We start from the raw sequence: 17,628 nt of genomic DNA on the forward strand, positions 1-17,628 counted from the left end.
AGGCGCCGGAAAAAGGAGGGGGTCCCTGCGACTGGGCGCGGGGTGGTGCCTAATGCGACTCTAAGAGGGCAGCGCTCTTACAGGGCCCACTGCGTGCGCCGGGGGCTGCCGCATAGTGCCGATATCGGCAACCACCCGCTTAGCAATACTTAGTGGGCTGCGCAAAATACACTGTCCACACAAGTTTTGTTGGAAAACCGTTTGCTGCAGGTTTATTGCATACATAGAGTATGCCAACTTGGTGAGTTAACTAACATCCTGTTTCTCCCCCTGCATGGAGTGGTAGATCGCTTGTTGTTGCCTTCCATTCCAACTTTGAAGGCAGATTTCTACAAGCTAAGCAGACTCAAAGCATTATCATTTCAAAAAGAAGTGCCCTTACATCTGCCCGCGAGAACTTTGAATTGCAGTATTGTTGAATACAAATCTTCCCCTGCATTTCGGGGAATTGATTAATCAATATTTATTGCTTCTGATACTGCGGATGTAGCCCATTTTTTGAATCTTGTAGGCTCTGGACTTGTCACTTCTTTCCAAACTATCTTTGGAGTAATACCAGCTTTTATACACATGTTCGGTGGTATCCCAGTACAGCTATTCCTCATTTGTGGTATTCTCATCCTATTTTTGCTGTTCTGTAATGGATGCTCCTTCTATGGCCGACCTGGACCTGGCATCTCTCCAGCACTACCGTGAGCGCATTCTTCAGCTCTTTGACATGATTCCGTTACAGACGGTGGATATGGATTGGTGTCTAACATTCAGCCATGCTTACTTCATCTGTGTGCAATTTGTATTTCACTGCATCTGGTGCCCCTTTCAATGGGCACTGACTCTAAAGACACCTGCTGGCTTGGATGTTGAACTGCAGATGCGTCCCTTAGTGGATCATTATCAGGACTGTTCCTTGCGTTAGTGACATCTACAGAATCCGAGTCTATAGCAAATGGCTAACTGAAGTTCCTGTGCATTGGGACAGCGATTGCTGAATGAAAGTTTAATTGAAACAGCAAAGGTTGCCCATTGATAGTATTTACATCTGTTAGAACCAAGGATCATGTCGGTTCGTGGGAACTTAAGAACTGGGCTGCAGATTTTGCTATCTATGTGGATCCAGACTCCATCATGGCGTCCTTTACCTCTACTATGACTGCATACATAATTAATCCCTGTGACACTAATTAATTGGAGATTTTTGTTTTCAAATTGTAATTTATTGATCTTTTAAAGCAACATGGTTATAATATGAATTCCTGAGACTGCTTATCACTTGTTTCTGTCATTGCCTTACATGCTTCCTTCCTGACCAAGGGGAGGGTGTCATGTGTTCTATACAGGGCCTATTGTAGTTTTTCCTATATTAGCCTAACTGTGCACAATACATGCCACATTAGTTTTGCACATGTTATTATATAATCATGTTTGCTTCTGTGCCCTATTATATTTTTACACCGAACCTGCAGTTGTTTTTTCGTTCTGTTTTTTCCTGGGATTTAGTTTCAACAACAGACAAAATCAAACAACTTTGTCCCTTGTTATCTTGTTCTGGTCAGGCACTCGCATCTAGACACAGCAAAGAAATGCAGCTGTTGTTTATGAGCATGTCGACCTTGTGATATAGGTATGCACAATAATGTATCACACAGAGAGAGACCGATATTTCCTGAGAGAAGATCACTGTTGTATATGAGATGTAGAACGTTCATCTGTGTTGGCTAAGGTACAGGGTCTTCTGGTAAACTCAGAGATCTTTGCTGTATAATCTGTTTGATTCTGTAGAGGGGGAGGGGGTTAGGCTATTCTGTCTTATAATATGACAGAGCTTTTCATAATATACGTTTATTGATAATACTGATGGTATTTTTGCTCAGCAGTTGTTTGCTTATTGTGGCACATATACTGCATTTCAGAGGCCAATAGTTTAAATAAACAATTTAAACTTTGTTCGTGTCTCTTTCATATCTTATTGTGGACGAGTGTGTGAGCGAAATTGAGCGTCCTGTCACCACGATCCCTGGGAGGGTTTTGAATGTTGTGTTCTGGGGTTTCAATTCACTTGCTCCTGTTGTTATGAGTAGGAGGACAAGTGAGACACTATAGCTAGTCGGACTCAGGCTCATGGTACTGAGTTGAAATGGTGACTCAGTCCCTAACAACTGACGTTGTATAGTCCAAAGCATAGTCTATTCCTCAGCAGAATCCCTGCAACAGACCGAATGTATTTGACTACTGTGTTGACTTATGTTGCAAGGCCATGTCTATGTTGAATAGAAATTCCAGGACATAAGGTGGAGGGCTTTCTTTGTTTTGAGGCCATTAAAGGGAATATCATTCTGACAGTTTTTACTCTATTCAAACAAAGGAAACTATCTTGAATACAGTAGTAGGCAATATTTAGATAGTTTTCAATTTAATTTCATGGCTTCTCACCTAGGCAAATAATTTTTGGTATACATTTCCAAGTACATCCAGTTGAAAGTGCATCACATGGGCCATAAACCTGTTATATTAGTCACATGTGTATGTAAGTAATGGAGGCGGCTGAGCCTGTAGCACTCAGAAGCACACTTTCTGAATATAGGAGGCAGACAGACACTTTTCATATGTGTTGGTAACGGTCATGGAGAAAGGAGTGGATCCAATGTAGAGCTCTTCTCAAGATGTATTCCTAGTCTTGAAACCTTAACATTATTAGTAATTGCACCAAGCCTACAATTTTCTAAGTGCACGGTCTGAGGAATCCCAGTTTGTGCAGTTAAAGGTTTCATGGTCCAGGGACAGGAGTGATTGCTCAAGTTGGAACATGTCCTCCAGTTTTCATATTTTAATTGTCTTATTTAACAGTAACCTATCCATTAATCTATTGTTCAACGAGTCAATAAGGAAAAGTTTAATCAAAAGACCAATGGCATTTTTAATACAGAGGTGAAAAAAACAGAATGCAAATTTATTGACAATTCAATAGCATCTTTCTTGTGCAGTGTATTCTTTTACTATGGAAATATGTCGAGGAATGATTGACCCATGCAAGTGACCTGACCCTTCAACCACCAGTCCTGTGATACAAGATTTTTGCTAGGTTTAATCCTGGATTTTCAGGGCCGGCAGGGTGGGTCTCTGCAACACTTGATGCAATATTTAAATGTCCTGTGAGATTCTGCTTTCTGGTGCAGCACAGTGTTGCCTAAAATCAGCCTCTGGGTTTGATTTCTTAAGAGATCCGTATGTTGTAGAACAGGTCTATAGGCGCAATTCTAAAACGGTAAACTTCAACGTTTGGTCTAAACTTAGAACAAATGTCTAAGTTTGCGACTTGGGGAATTCACAAAGGGCATTAACGAGTACTCTCTTGTCTGCAAACGGGGCGAATCTCCGCCCTGAGTGCAGACATAAAGATAGTACTGTAAATGTCCTTTGGGAATTCCCAAAGTCGTAAACTTAGGGCCAGATGTAGGTAAATGGCATTTACCAATTCGTAAATACCGAATTTTACCGATTTCGGTATTTACAAATCGGTAAATGCCATGTAGGTAAATATTCGGTAACAATTACCGAATCGGTATTTACCGATTAGGTAATTGCCATTGATTGCCATTGATTCCTATGAGCCTTGAGGCCCATAGGAATCAATGCCAATTACCGAATCGGTAAATAGTCAAGGGTGGCAGGGTGTCACTTTGACACCCTGTTGCACCCCTGATTCAGGCTTGTGTGCCATGTGACACACATATATGCCCTTAGGGCATGTGTGTGTGCCACATGGCACAGGTGTACATGCACAGATGTGCATTTACACTGGAATTCGTTATTTACCACAAAATATTATTTCGTGGTAAATAACACATTTTTAAGGGTCTGTGGCACTGTTTTCAGTGCCACCTACATCTAGATTTACTGATTCAGTAAATTTACCGAATCGGTAAATTTACTGAATCAGTAAATTTACTGAATCTGTACAATTCAACCCCCCTATATCTAAAACTCCAAATACCGGTCGGTAACCGTTACCGACCAGTATTTGGTCACCTACATCTGTCCCTTAATGGTTTGGTCTAAATTTAGACCAAACATCTAAGTTTACCTATGTGAATCCGACCCCAAGTATTTGTTTTACTTCCTGAGAGGCAGGGATATATTCTCTTAAATATTCTGTCTAAACGCATGTTCACAACTATTCATAAATTTGTTCTTCACGGTTGGCTGGGAGGTAAACAGTATGCAAATAAGTTATTCAAAATAAATGAGGATTACATCTTTTGAAGAGGATGTGGGCATTGACAGAAGATTTTAGACTTTCTGCTGACAATTTAATAACCAAAATCACCTTTTAATTTCAAAGGCCAACTTGATTTGAGAACCTTTGTGCTGCGTGTTTCTAGTGGTGGATGCCTCCACGGCAGCTGTGAGAGGAAGGCAGTCGGATAGTGCTGAGCATCATGACCTGGAGGAGAAAAGGTAAGTGGTTTGCTATGAAGTATCACCATATTTCCAAAGACTTAGAAGGAAGGACCTAACAATGCCTTTTTTTGTCCATTTCTAGGCCCTGGTGCAGGCAGGAGTAAAACAAAGAGGTATGTTTTTTAATTCACTCTTCTGGATTGTAAACCCTGTAAGTTTCAGGGTTGGTGACCATGTATTCAGAAAATAGTTCTGAAATGTCTTCAGTGAGCGTCTTAATTGAGGATTTTGTTTGAGGTTGGAGGAATTTACTTTGGGAGCACTATCAAAATGTGCCACTTTGCTCGCATCTAGTAGCTCTATAACCTTCAGCAGCTTTTTTGAAAAAATGTTTTTACAATTTTACAATTAGAGATACACAACCTCAAGTCAGAGAATGCAAAGAAAACCTTGCTGATTAAACTCTGTATTTGTGGATCCTGCAGATTTTGGCAGTGCTATTGCTGGAGTCATTGGTACTTAAAGGAAGTGGACTAACTGCACTGGGACCAATAGTTCAGTTCCCAATGTAATTGCAGCAGCTTTCACTACTTCTAGAAAGAGAAATAACTGCAGTTAAACAGTTTCCCCGGGATTAAAATTACTGCCCAGCGACTTCACTGTCGGCATATTACAGTGTAAAATGCTATCCCGGTGCATGAGTGGGCCCTTCAGCTTCCACTTGATTGTTGTGGGTGCTATGTGGATGTTACAATACGATACACCATCACACATTTAAATAATGTTTCTCTACAGCCGTACTTTCTCAGATTGTCTAGTATCTCAAAACGCCTTCTCTGACAAAATTCCTAAAAACCCTGAATAAAAATTTACCTGACTTGATACTCAATTGTTTCCTACTCCTCTCTTTCTGTCTAATGACCCTCTTCTTGCCTTCCATCCTATGCGTGCCTCCTCTCTCTGAATATAGCCTATAAGTCACATAACTGTCTCCTACTCTCTGTTATTGTACTGCTGCAAATTGCCCACACCTCATTTCATAGATAATCTCTCCTTCTGTTCATCCCAACAATCTAACAATACTTAGGGTTCTTGGGACCGCCTTACTCTCGATGGAGTTCTGACCACTGCCACCCCTCTGGGTCCACCCACCTTATTCACAGTGTGGCGGTCAGACTGCCATAGTACCGCCGCCTCTGCCGGTATCCAGGATCCCACAGCGGTGGCGGAGAGAAAGGCACAGGAATTTTCGGGTGGTGTTGATGCGGCACTGCAGAGCATATTCCGAGTTGCAAATCCACTTCACGACGGGATGCCCACCATGAAAAGTGTGGCTGGGATGCAAGTAAGGGGGCCCAAACAGGGCCCCTATCGATTTTGGGTGTGGGCTGCCCCACTGGAATTGCACCCTCATTCCTGCACATTGTGGCATGCACGACATGGTGCATGCTATATGATGCAGGAATGTGCTGCAGCCACAGTCTGCTGTTCAGGCTCTCCTATGAGCCTAACATAAATGCCGCCGTGAGACCGCCTCCGCACCACCCGCCGCCATGGATGCAACTCTGAATCTGGCTTGCGGGTGCACCACTGCCTTGGCTGTCCTGCTAGAGGTGCAGTGGTGGCTGTGCTGCAGGAGGACCGACAAACTTGTAATAAGGACCTTAATCTCTTCTAGTCTATATGGTCATCCTTCAACCATTTATAAGGACCCAAATCTCCCTCTCCCACCTTGCCCCAGACAACAAAGTGAGCCAGCCTACCTCCTGCTATTATCTCCTGCTAAGAAACTGGAGTAAATGCACAGAATGGTTTTGTTAAGTGCACAATGATAACCTCGATAATCAACAGTAACCAATAACCACTGAGCCAAACACTAACTTGAGGTTCCACAGTTGATTAATATTCCCTGCAAAGTACTTCAACGTCTCCTGAGAGGTAGGAAGCAATAAATCCAGTCACAGCACCAGGGAGCAGGCTGGTGTTATGAAGAGGCTGTGAGTTTAACCTCATAACTGCTATTAAACATTCCTCCCCAGTGCTGCGCTGTCCATTAGAACTAGTGCTGAATGGACGTTCAATGGTCGTGTGCAGCACTGGGGAGGTAGGGCTGCCGTCGGCCAATGCACCGAGGCAGCACTTAAGGGGTTAAATGTGCAAGGTACTGTATTTGTTGGGTATGTGGGCAATGGTAAGTTAAAAAACTTGTAACATGTCCTTGAGTTATAACTGCTATTGTACCTAGATCACACCTTGCTGCATAATTGTAGCTGGCTACCCAGCCTTCTGCCAGAAGCTTTCTATGTGTACCTCAGGTGTCACCCAGATCGGAGTTAAGTCTTAGTAAATGTACCTTGCCAATTATTATGTCACATGTTAGTGCAAAGTACATTGTAAATGTAAATGTTGTAAATGTTTTTGTACTTGTATAGCGCACAGCTACCCGCAGTGGGTTTCCCGGTGCTTGTACGAATACCGCAAGGGAACCCTTCCTGGCTTTCCCTGTGAAGTGTCCACTCCTGGGCACCCCCATGGTGCAGGCCAGGCATCCCTCGCGTTGTGGGGGCCGTTGTGGAGACTAAGCAAGCTATTGCCCAGAGTTTCAGCGTGGGACCCATGATCAGAAAAGGCACTGAGGCGAGAATATCTGGTATGGGGAATTATTGAGTCCGAGACCCGCCGGGGCAGGAATCGAACCCTGGTCCCTGGCCAGAGATCTGCATCGAGGTCCGCCTGCTCTAACCATTGAGCAACACTTCTCCTGAGTGACAACGGTACAGGCCAAATATTTATGTCTCTTAACCCCCAGATTCATCATGGTCATGTTTTGCGAGTCCTTAATAGCGAATTTTAAGGATTCGCTATTAAAGACTCGCAAAACGGGATGCATGTAGAAATTGCAATATTTTATGCGATTTCTACTGCTTCTTTATTCGCGATTAGCAATTAGCGAATCGCAAATAAAGAAGCAATTTCAAGGGTGCCAGGGAGTCCAAAGGACACCCTGTAGCACCCCTGAACTGGTAATGTACACTGATGTTGTGCACACACATGTCCTAAGGACATGTGTGTGTGTGTAACATACAACTTAGAAAAATGCACTAAAGTGCATTTTTCTAAGTTTTTGCTATTTACCACGTAGTTAGACTTCGCGGTAAATAGCGGCCCCAGATTGCGAATTCGCAATTTTAAAGTGGTTAATGAATTGCATTTAAGGAATCTCAAATTGATATTCCTTAAATGCAATTAATCGCAATTTAGCGATTTCTAGAATTGCGATTTTTGCATTTGGGATGATGAATCCCAAATGCAAAAATAGCGCTCGCAAAGGGCCAGATTCTCAGAATCTGGCCCTTTGCGAGCCAATTTCGGTTTGATGAATCTGGCTGTAAGATCCTAGGTGTCCTTATTCTGTACTCACTCATCCATCCTCCTGCACTTTCCTGTACCACAAACAGCTGGGGCAATACATTTAAGTGTTATACCAATATCTATGACCCTTGCATTTATGTCAATTTATTCTCCTTTTGTTGTGTGAACTGAAATTATTGTAGGCACCTAGTCAGTCGTTGCTGTGTTTGTACTGTACTGATTTCTTTTGCAAGTGTTTTTATTAGATTTACTGCTGCTCATCTGAATATGTCTATTTAAAATGCATTAATCCTCTTTATTGGAATTTATTGTACACGTACACCCATCTAGAACCATTGGTCCATGGGGCAAGGTGTATATGATGAAAGGTGAAAGAGTGAGGAGAGAAAGTGAGTTTTTTGTACTTACAAGATGACAAACCAGACAAAAGGCAAAAAATGAAGCTCATCCCAGAACTTCCTGTGTACCCATATTCATATCTTGCTTCACATCGTAACCTGATTGAGTCTGTGTTCTCTAGACCCAGATTTACGAGCTGGATGTCGTCCGCTGAACAGCAGTCTGACCAAAAATGAGCCAGAGAATTACTGCAGGTATTTTGAGAATTTAAGTTCCTTGAAGTCCTGGGATAAGAAGTGACACAAGGCACCTATGCATATGTAGATTATATGTCTGCTTTCCATTCTGGAACAGCTGAATTATTTTCCATGCCCTCAAGTTCCCACAAATTGAACAGCCATGTGATGTATTGAGTTCAACGCAGTCTCTCCCCCGCCTGCTTCCGCACTCTGCCCATGCGTAATATCTTCAAGTGGGTACCTTTACAAACTAGACGTACCGTGTCACAAGCCCTCATCACCAGCCGACTGGACTATGGCAATGCCCTCTGCGAAGGAATCGCCGCACACCTCATACAGAGACTTCTCAGCATTCAGAACATCACAGCCAGACTCATCCTTGGCCTTCCCCGCCAAACCCACATCACAAACCACCACAGGAATCTCCACTGGCTCTCCGTACAAAAGAGATGCCAATTCAAGCTGCTGACCCACGCACAAAAGGCTCTACACAACCAAGGACCTGCCTAAATTAACCACCACCTGAACTTCCTCCAGCCCCAGCCATTGAGAAAACTACACTCCGCTTCCCTTTCAGTTGCCCAAGGTAGGCGTATTTTGGAAAAGGAGGCGTTTATACATGGAGGATGACAGGGGATTAATCGAGTGTTACGCTTTGGAGGCAAGTGAGGTAGAAGAATCCGGTTTCACTATTGAGTTTGGGTCCGGCAATTACCATTCATCCATTGAGTACAGCACTGAGATCCATAAGACCACAGATTGGCCCCCTGATGAAGGTACCAGATGGGTACCGAAATGCATTGGGCATCAACGAAGTATTATGGATATGATGTATAAATGCAAAACACATTATGAAAACGCAATGAACTAATGTATACCAATGTATATTATAATGCCTGTAAAAATATGTACATTTCTATGAACGTATGAGATTTTTGTTTACAGTCAGAAGTGATTGAGTTAATCAGATGATCAATGCACAGGAGTAATGAATTGAATTACAAGTCTGGTATCATTGAATAAATTGATTAGGTGTGTCTACAACACCAAGTGAACAGTGCGCTACTGGATGAGTATCATTACTTGTCTCCACTAAACATTAGTCACTCAGGGCTGACAACCCTGATCAGCCGCAGCACCATTTGAGCAATTAGTTTAATTTTTTGAATAAGCAGTGGTGTGCTTCTCACAAACCACAATACCCAGTCAAATTTGGGAAGCGCCACAGTATGTATATAGGGTGCCTATGCTTCGCAGTTCCACAGTCTTGCGATGTTCAGGAGTTATTCATTTTTATATGTGCTGGGGTGTAATGCCAATATAGTATGGTTTTCAGTATTGCTTCCTTGCTCGCAGCACTGGTTGCAGATGTGCATGTTCTGTAAAATATTTCAGACCATTTCTTATCAAAGAATGTGCATTCTAGTTCCGGCCCCCACTTCTAGTGATGTTCATAGGGGCCTGTACACAAAAGCTTATATTTTGCAAGTTTACATTTAAATTTCACATCTTTTTAGACCATGACTTTTAACATATTTTGCACATACCTAATAATGTACTTAAAAAGTGTTCTGCTTCCAACGCACATTTCTATGTGAATATTTTATCACAACAATGTACATTCTGTTCAAGGACAAAGTACACTGACCACACTACCTTTGTACTTTGTTGTCCATTTGACTGTCATGAACTCATATCTAGTCCCAACTACGGAGACAAAACTGGAGATCTCACACTGTCCCCTTGGGGGAAAGAGTGGTTGGGGTGAAATAAGAAAAGAGAGACTTGCGGTACTGGAACTGCTCCACAGCTGAGCTACACTGTCAGGAGCTGTCTGAGACTATGTCTGGAACACAGTCAAGGACTTGGACAAGGACTGGAAACTGGGTAGAAAACATATAGTGCGCAGATGGAGTAGTACAGCGCTGCCCAAGATCACACAGGGAGTGAGAGGAGAAAAAGGGATCTAAAGGGGAAACCTGTACAAGTGAACAAGATGGCTAAAACTCAGAAAGGAAGGGCCCTCACAAGGCACTTTACATTCAGACTAACTACAGAGGTAGTGTGGCTCACTGGTTAGAGGCGGCAGACCCGAGAGCAGAGGACGGCCCGGGACCAGGGTTCGATTCCCGGCGCGGCAGGTTTCTGGACCAGGGTCAGCGGACTCGATAATTCTCTCGCCTCGGTGCCCACTCTGATCAGCGATCACACTCGGCAACTCTGGGCATTAGCTTGCCTCATCCTCACTAACGGCCCCACCAGACCGCCGGGGATGCCTGGTCTCACCCTGGAGATACCCATTAAGGGACCATCTCTCAGGGAAGCCAGGAAGGGTTTCGCAGCGGTCAAAGCGCCTTTGGACCCTCCGGGTAAGTAGTGCGCTATATAAATGCCTATACATTTACATTTACATTTACACCCAGGACAAACGTGCAAGACATATATATAGTACAACATTAACAATAAAGGGAATGTGGTTTAAAGCACTTGGGACCTCCACACGGTAAGACTGAAGCTCAGTAAGTTCCTCACCCACAATTGCTGTTACAGATACGGCCTACAAATACCCACATATATGATTTGCATGCAAAGGCAGGGTCTATGGAGCTGATGCCTACGGTGATGTTATAAATGTAACTCAAAGACAATACTCACAGTGAACAAGAAAAACCACCTAGGTTATCAGCTGGGCCCACAGATCCTGAAATGGGAAGACTGGGAAAGGATAAACAGAAGGGGAGGCTACAAGGGTATACTATAATAGTATTGAATCAGAAGACAAGAAAATACAGTAGCACTGAAGGCTGTGCAAGAGCAGAAACAAGAATTGAGCAAAGGCTCAAGAGCCAAGGTAGCACTTTAGGCAGTGCTTGTTCAGGAACAGGACATTACTATAGTTCAGGAGTCATGGTAACACTGCAGGCAGTTCTAGTTCAAGAAAACAGGAAATAGCTACAGCTCAGGAAACAAAGAGTCAAGAAAGCACTACAAGCAGTGCAAACCAGGAACAAGAAATAGCTGAAGCCCAGGAACAGGAAAATCTATAGCTCAGGAAACAAGGTAGCACTGCAGGCAGTGCTAGTTCAGGCACAAGGAATAGCTATAGCTCAGGAATCAAGAATTTCAAACGCTCAGGAAACTAGGATCGGTCTCACCGAAACACAGCTACAATGACCAGTACTGGACTGAAGGGAGCTGGGGCTTAAAAGAGCTCATAGTAATCACATGCGTCAGGTGTGAGCAGTCTAGCAGCAGCCAGTCACAGATGAGCTGAATTCCTCCACCCATCCTTGGCCTGCAGGGGTGGAGACGAAGCAGTGAGCAGGGAATTCTGGGTAATGGAGTTTCAGGCATGAGCATGATGGCTTGCACAAAACCCGGCATAGATTAGGAATGGATGTCCATTCCAAAATAGTGTCCAAATGGCTGGAAGTCAGTATGTACATGAAAGGGGAGAGTCTGGAAGCTTGCCCCAGTATTTGAACTTTCAGAGTTTCCCATGCTTTGTATCATTCCCCCTTCGTTGGAATGGGAGCCTCAGTAAATAAAAAATACCAAAGCAGTAAGCACAAAAGAGAAAACTAGGCCTAGGCCTCATCTCATTTTGTAGCTTGTCCACCTCTTTTTGTAAAAGAGACCAGAAATTCTGCAACAACCAATCAGAATAGCCTCACCCCTTAGAACCCTCCTGAGAGAGCCTCAGATGTTTCTACTGCACATTGTGCTAGGGAGTCTCCACTGAGCTCTGCTCAGATTTCTCTTCAGATTGGAATCTTTTCCATTTTCTTCAACTTTAATATGTCTGACAAGGAGAAGAAGGCTTTATTTAGAGCTTGTGCTACTTGTTCTAAGAAGAGGCTGGTTGTGGAGGACAAGCATGAGGACTGTATCTATTGCTTGTACCCGGACCACAAGGCACCAGATTGTAAGATCTGTAGGACATTCTCTACAAAGACCTTGAGAGACAGGGAAGTCGCTTGCTGACTTTGCTCAAAAAGATGAAGTCATGTAAGGAGGTTATTTCATCTGACGGTGAGGATTCTTCTTCAGCTGCGTCCTCCATAAGATCCAGGAAGAGGGGTAGGTCATCCCCTTCAACTTCCATGGACCCCCGGTGAAAGCCTTGCAAAAGACCTCTGATAGGTCTGAAAGGGCTAGTCTCATAAAATCTCCTCACTGAGGTGTAAAGGAGAGGCTGGGACAGACTGAGGAGATACAGACAGCTAAGAAGGTGAAGAAGAGTTTATCTGTAACTTCTCCGTCATCTGAAAAGGAGAAGGGAGCTAAAAAACCTTCTGCTGTCCCTCAGGACGGAAGATCTGACAAAAAACCACGTCCGTCGACGACAAAAACAGCAGGTACGTCGACGACGGCTTCCAGAAAGGACTTAAGTTCAGGTACGGCTTCGTCGACGGGCCCGTTGGCGGCAGCTTCGTCGACGGCGGCAGTGATATCTTCGTCGGCGTTTAAAGTACCTGTTTCCTGCTCGTCGACGATGGTGTTTACATCTTCAACGTCGACGGTAATGACGGCGAAGGTAGTGGCGACGACGAGGACAACGTCGTCGACGACAACTTCGACGATGGCGGCCATGATGATTCTGACGACGAGCTCGTCGACTACTCCGTCGACGATCCATCCACCCTCGATGACCAACACTCCGTCGACGAAATCCATCTCTCCGTCGAAGACGATTCTGCCGACGTTACTGTCGACGACTAGTCCGTCGACGACGATTCAAAAAGTCTGCATTTCTATAAGAAGGCAGCAAATTACTCCTGAAATGACGCCTCCAAGGCGTGTAACTCCTTTGCCTCCCACTTTGCTTCTGGATAAGGAGTATGATGAAGATGAGGATGGTCCTTATGGGGACTTTATAGCCCATCCCAACTACAGGTGAAATTTCAACACTCAGACTCTGATGAGTGCTATACTGAGGAACACCAGTTTGTTCAACAAGAAAGGCCGCCTCAAAGATCACGACAAGATATGGTAGCAATTCCGTCCTCTCTTATAACAGACGTACAATTGATGTTACAGGGCTACAAAAAGAGGTTTCCGTCCCAAACAGTGGAACAGCAGCAGCGTCCTCCTTCTCCATCCATTCCTACTACTCCTGCAGTGGCAGTGATGCCTCTGGTTACTCGGGTTTCGGGACCGGAACCCAGAGAGAGCTGTCAGGAGGTTGTGACAGTTCAAGACAATGATATCTCATCTGATGGAGACCTTTAGGTTGACCCTTCAAATGACCTGGATAGAGGTTGGGACGATGATGTCAACCAGGATCCTGATTCACCAGTGCCGGAGACCGCACCCTCCCCTCCAGCTGACATTGGAGGTTTCCATAATCTTATGGAGAGGGCTTCCAAGAGATTTGGCCTTCCAATTACGACGGTGCAATCAGACTGTTTCCTTTACGACTTCAAGGAACCTTACAGAAAGTCCGTTCGTTCAATTCCAATAATTGAACATGTATGGTCGGAGGGCACTAAAGTGATGCAGAATCCTGCGACAGTTATCCCTGTTTTTCCCCGGCTGGAGAAGAAATATAAAGCACCGGACGGCAGTCCTGCTTTTCTGACAGGTCAACCGAAGCCGGACTCAGTAATTTCCCAAGCGGCGCAAAGCAAGTCCAAGAATCCTTCGACACCACTGACAACACCGCCAGACAAGGAAGGGAGGCGTCTGGACTATGTGGGGAAAAGGTTTTCTTCTATGGCTAGCCTTCTGATTCGAGCTGCTAATGCTCTTGCTATCTTTGGCAGCTATGATCGCCAGATGTGGTGTGATTTATCCCCGTTTGTGGACCAACTTCCGGATGCAGCGAAAGATGAAGCCAGGAAGACAATGATGGAAAGGGAGCGTTCCTCTTCGGAGGTGATAGATTGTGCTATGGACATAGCAACAACAGCTTTCCGTGCATTGGCAGGTTCAGCAGTGTTGAGGCGCTAGGGCTGGCTACGAGCAACCTGGTTTCGCCAGGAAGTCCAAAATAAGATGTTGGACTTACCTTACGACGGAGAGATGCTTTTTGGAAAGCATGTAGATGATGTCTTTCAAGGCATCAAGGACACGTACACGGCAAGGTCCTTGGGGTCATTGAATTACCGCAAACTTCCTTTCAGAGGTGCGAGAGGAAGAGGTTTTTCCTCGTACAGAGGTGGCAATCAACAACGCTACTCTTCGTACTCTCAGTCCTCTCAATCTTACAAGCCGCAATACTCACAGCGCCAAGGTCAATCGGCGTCTTGCTCTCGTCACCCACCGAGAGGGGGTCAGGGGCGTCAAGGGAGAGACAATTCTAAACTACAATAGAGCCTTCATGGCTCTTTCTACTGTTCCTACCCCTCCGATAACATCAGTGGGGGGCAGGATTTCTCGTTGTCTACGCAGCTGGAAGATCATTACATCAGACCAGTGGATTCTGAATATCATTCAGGGTGGCCACACTTTGGAGTTTCAAGAACTTCCTCCAACCAGAGCTCCAGGCGCCAACGAAACGAAACATCTAAAAGTTCTACGTCTCGAAGCCCATCAGCTTTTCATCAAGGGGGCAATAGAACCTGTACCTCACTCCCAGAGGGGAAAAGGTTTTTATTTCAGGTTCTTCCTGGTTCGAAAGACAAAGGAAAAGTGGCGTCCGATGTTAGATCTAAGGGAGCTCAACACCTATCTCATAAAACTATCATTCAGGATGGTCACCCTTCAGGATATTCTACATCTACTGAATCCAGGGGACTACATGGCAAACCTGGATTTAGAGGATGCATACTTCCATGTGCCAATCCACCCAGCTCACAGCCAATACCTACGCTTCACAGTAGGCAAGAGCCATTTTCAGTTCAGGGTGATTCCTTTTGGTCTCAGGTCAGCACCAAGAATATTTACGAAGGTACTGGCTCCGGTGGCGGCGTTTCTCAGAAGACAATCTCTAGAGATTTTTTCCTACCTAGACGATTGGCTGATAAAAGCTCCGTCTTTCCAGGCAGCTTCCAGAGCGGTCTCAAGCTGCATTCAACTTTTCCACCAACTGGGCCTGCAACTCAACAAGGAGAAATCGATCCTTCTTCCATCCAGGTCGACAACATTTCTGGGCTCTATTCTGGACACAAATCGCTGCAAGGCCTTTCCATCGGAGGAACGTCAGAACAAGCTTATTCTGTCAGCTCGTCTCTTGCAAAAGAGGAAGTCTCTGTCGGTCCCTCTCTACAAGTCCCTGCTTGGATCGATATCATCCTGCATACCTTTGATTCCGCACTTTGATTTCGAATGCATCCGTTACAAGAGCAACTGGACAAGCAATGGCGCCAGGCGGAAGGCTCGTTAGACGACAAAATCATGGTGACACCAGCATTGAGAAGAGCAAGCAGCTGGTGGTTGGTGAAAGACAACATCTCAGAAGGCTTAACCTCACGCTTCCCCCATCACCCATGGTTCTAACCACGGATGCTTCACTAGAAGGCTGGGGGGCAGTCCTTTAGGAGTTGAAGGTGAGCGGTCATTGGGATCCGGATCAATGCAAGTTCCACATCAATCTATTGGAACTCAGAGCTATTCGTTTAGCCCTACAGGCCTTTCTGCCAGGGATTCAGAATCGCACAGTGCTGGTTCGCACTGACAACACAACGGCCATGCACTATATAAACAAACAGGGCGGGACAAGATCCTGGGTTCTTTCAAAGGAAGATCAGGAAATTTGGAACTGGCCGATTCTCCACAACATTATTCTGACGGCAGAACACCTCGCAGGCTCGCTCAATTCAACAGCAGATGCGGCGAGTCGCCAAAGATCGATCAGTCACGAGTGGGAATTGGACCAGACCGTTCTCGAGAAGATCTTTGCAATCTGGGGGACTTGAATCCTAGACCTGTTTGCAACCCCAGAAAACACCAAATGCCGGTTCTATGCAAGCAGGGATCACCAGCGGGGGTTCTTGGGGAATGTGCTTTTGATAGCTTGATACGGCTCATTTGTCTACGCCTTTCCTCCAATTCCATTGATCCCGAGGCTGATCAGGAAACTAAAGGCGGAACCTTGCAAAACGATTTTGATTGCACCAGCGTGGCCCCGTCAGTTCTGGTACAGGGAACTCCTCCTACTGTCTCAAGACCAACCAATACACCTACAGCCTATTCCGTCTCTGTTGACGATGTCTCAGGGTCAGGTGCTCCATCCAGATCCCAGCTCACTCCAATTGACAGCGTGGCTCCTGAGTACAGAGAATTCCAAGGCTTGAACCTCTCAGAAGAGTGTAGCGATATCCTGTCTCAGGCCCGAGCTCAAAGTACAAATAAGACTTATCGGGCGAAATGGAAGAGATTCTGTCTCTGGTGTCGGAGGCAGAATATTCATCCATACACTTCAGCTCTGCATCAGCTTTTACCATATATTCTTTCTCTGGCAAAGTCAGGTTTGGCTCATTCTTCTGTCAAGGTACATTTAGCAGCCATCTCTAGATTCAGGCGGACGTCTTCAGGTCCTTCACTTTGGTCCGCTAGGATTATTAAACAATTCCTGAAGGGCTTGTTCAGAGTGTTTCCTCCAGTCCTGCTTCCTCCACCAGTCTGGCAGCTTAATCTGGTTTTGGCTCATCTGATGAAAGCTCTGTTTGAACCTATTCACAGAGCAGATCTAAAATTTGTGTCATGGAAGCTGGCTCTCCTATTAGCCTTAACTTCAGCCAGGAGGATTAGTGAGCTTCAAGCGCTAACGATTGTGGAGCCCTTTCTTCAGTTCAAGAACAATGCTCTGATTCTATGGACAAATCCAAAATTCATCCCGAAGGTACCATCAGAATTCCATTTGAATGAGCCTATGATTTTGAAGTCTTTTTTCCCACGACCTACTACACCAGCGGAGAGGTCTTTGCATTCTTTAAATGTTCAGAGGTGTCTGAAATTTTATCTGGAACGAACAAAACCATTCAGGAAGTCTTCTCAACTTTATTTCTGTTATAGTACCCCGCAGAAGGGATTTCTGCTTCCAAAGAACAGTATTTCACGTTGGATCTCAAACACGATTCAATATTGTCATCAGGAACCGGGCAAACCGCTTGAAAGACGAGTTTGTGCTCATTCAACAAGAGCTGTTGCTTCATCAGTGGCTCTATTCTCAGGAGTACCTATCAAGGACATCTGTAGAGCAGTTACGTGAGCAGTATACACACCTTTACGAAGCACTACTGCTTGGATTCTTCCATGAAGGAAGATGCAGCGGTGGGTCAAGAAGTCCTGAGAAATCTTTTTCAATGAGAAGTGAACTTTCCCTACAATCCCTCCT

The 17,628-nt window shown here is 44.9% G+C and overlaps 1 protein-coding gene across 1 annotated transcript in view; it reads left to right on the forward strand.

The window, feature by feature from the left end:
- The first annotated feature begins 4,336 nt into the window (after positions 1-4,336).
- The window catches only part of LOC147712426 (uncharacterized), a 1,115,452-nt gene continuing 1,102,160 nt past the window's right edge, over positions 4,337-17,628 (forward strand). Inside the window, exons 1-2 of the mRNA XM_086919651.1 lie at positions 4,337-4,455; positions 4,541-4,571. Of these exons, the coding sequence (XP_086775777.1) occupies positions 4,437-4,455; positions 4,541-4,571 (50 nt within the window). The 5' untranslated portion in view covers positions 4,337-4,436. The remainder of the gene's footprint in view (positions 4,456-4,540; positions 4,572-17,628) is intronic.

The sequence above is a fragment of the Lissotriton vulgaris genome, chromosome 5, assembly GCF_964263255.1.
Source record: "Lissotriton vulgaris chromosome 5, aLisVul1.2, whole genome shotgun sequence".
NCBI lineage: Eukaryota > Metazoa > Chordata > Amphibia > Caudata > Salamandridae > Lissotriton > Lissotriton vulgaris.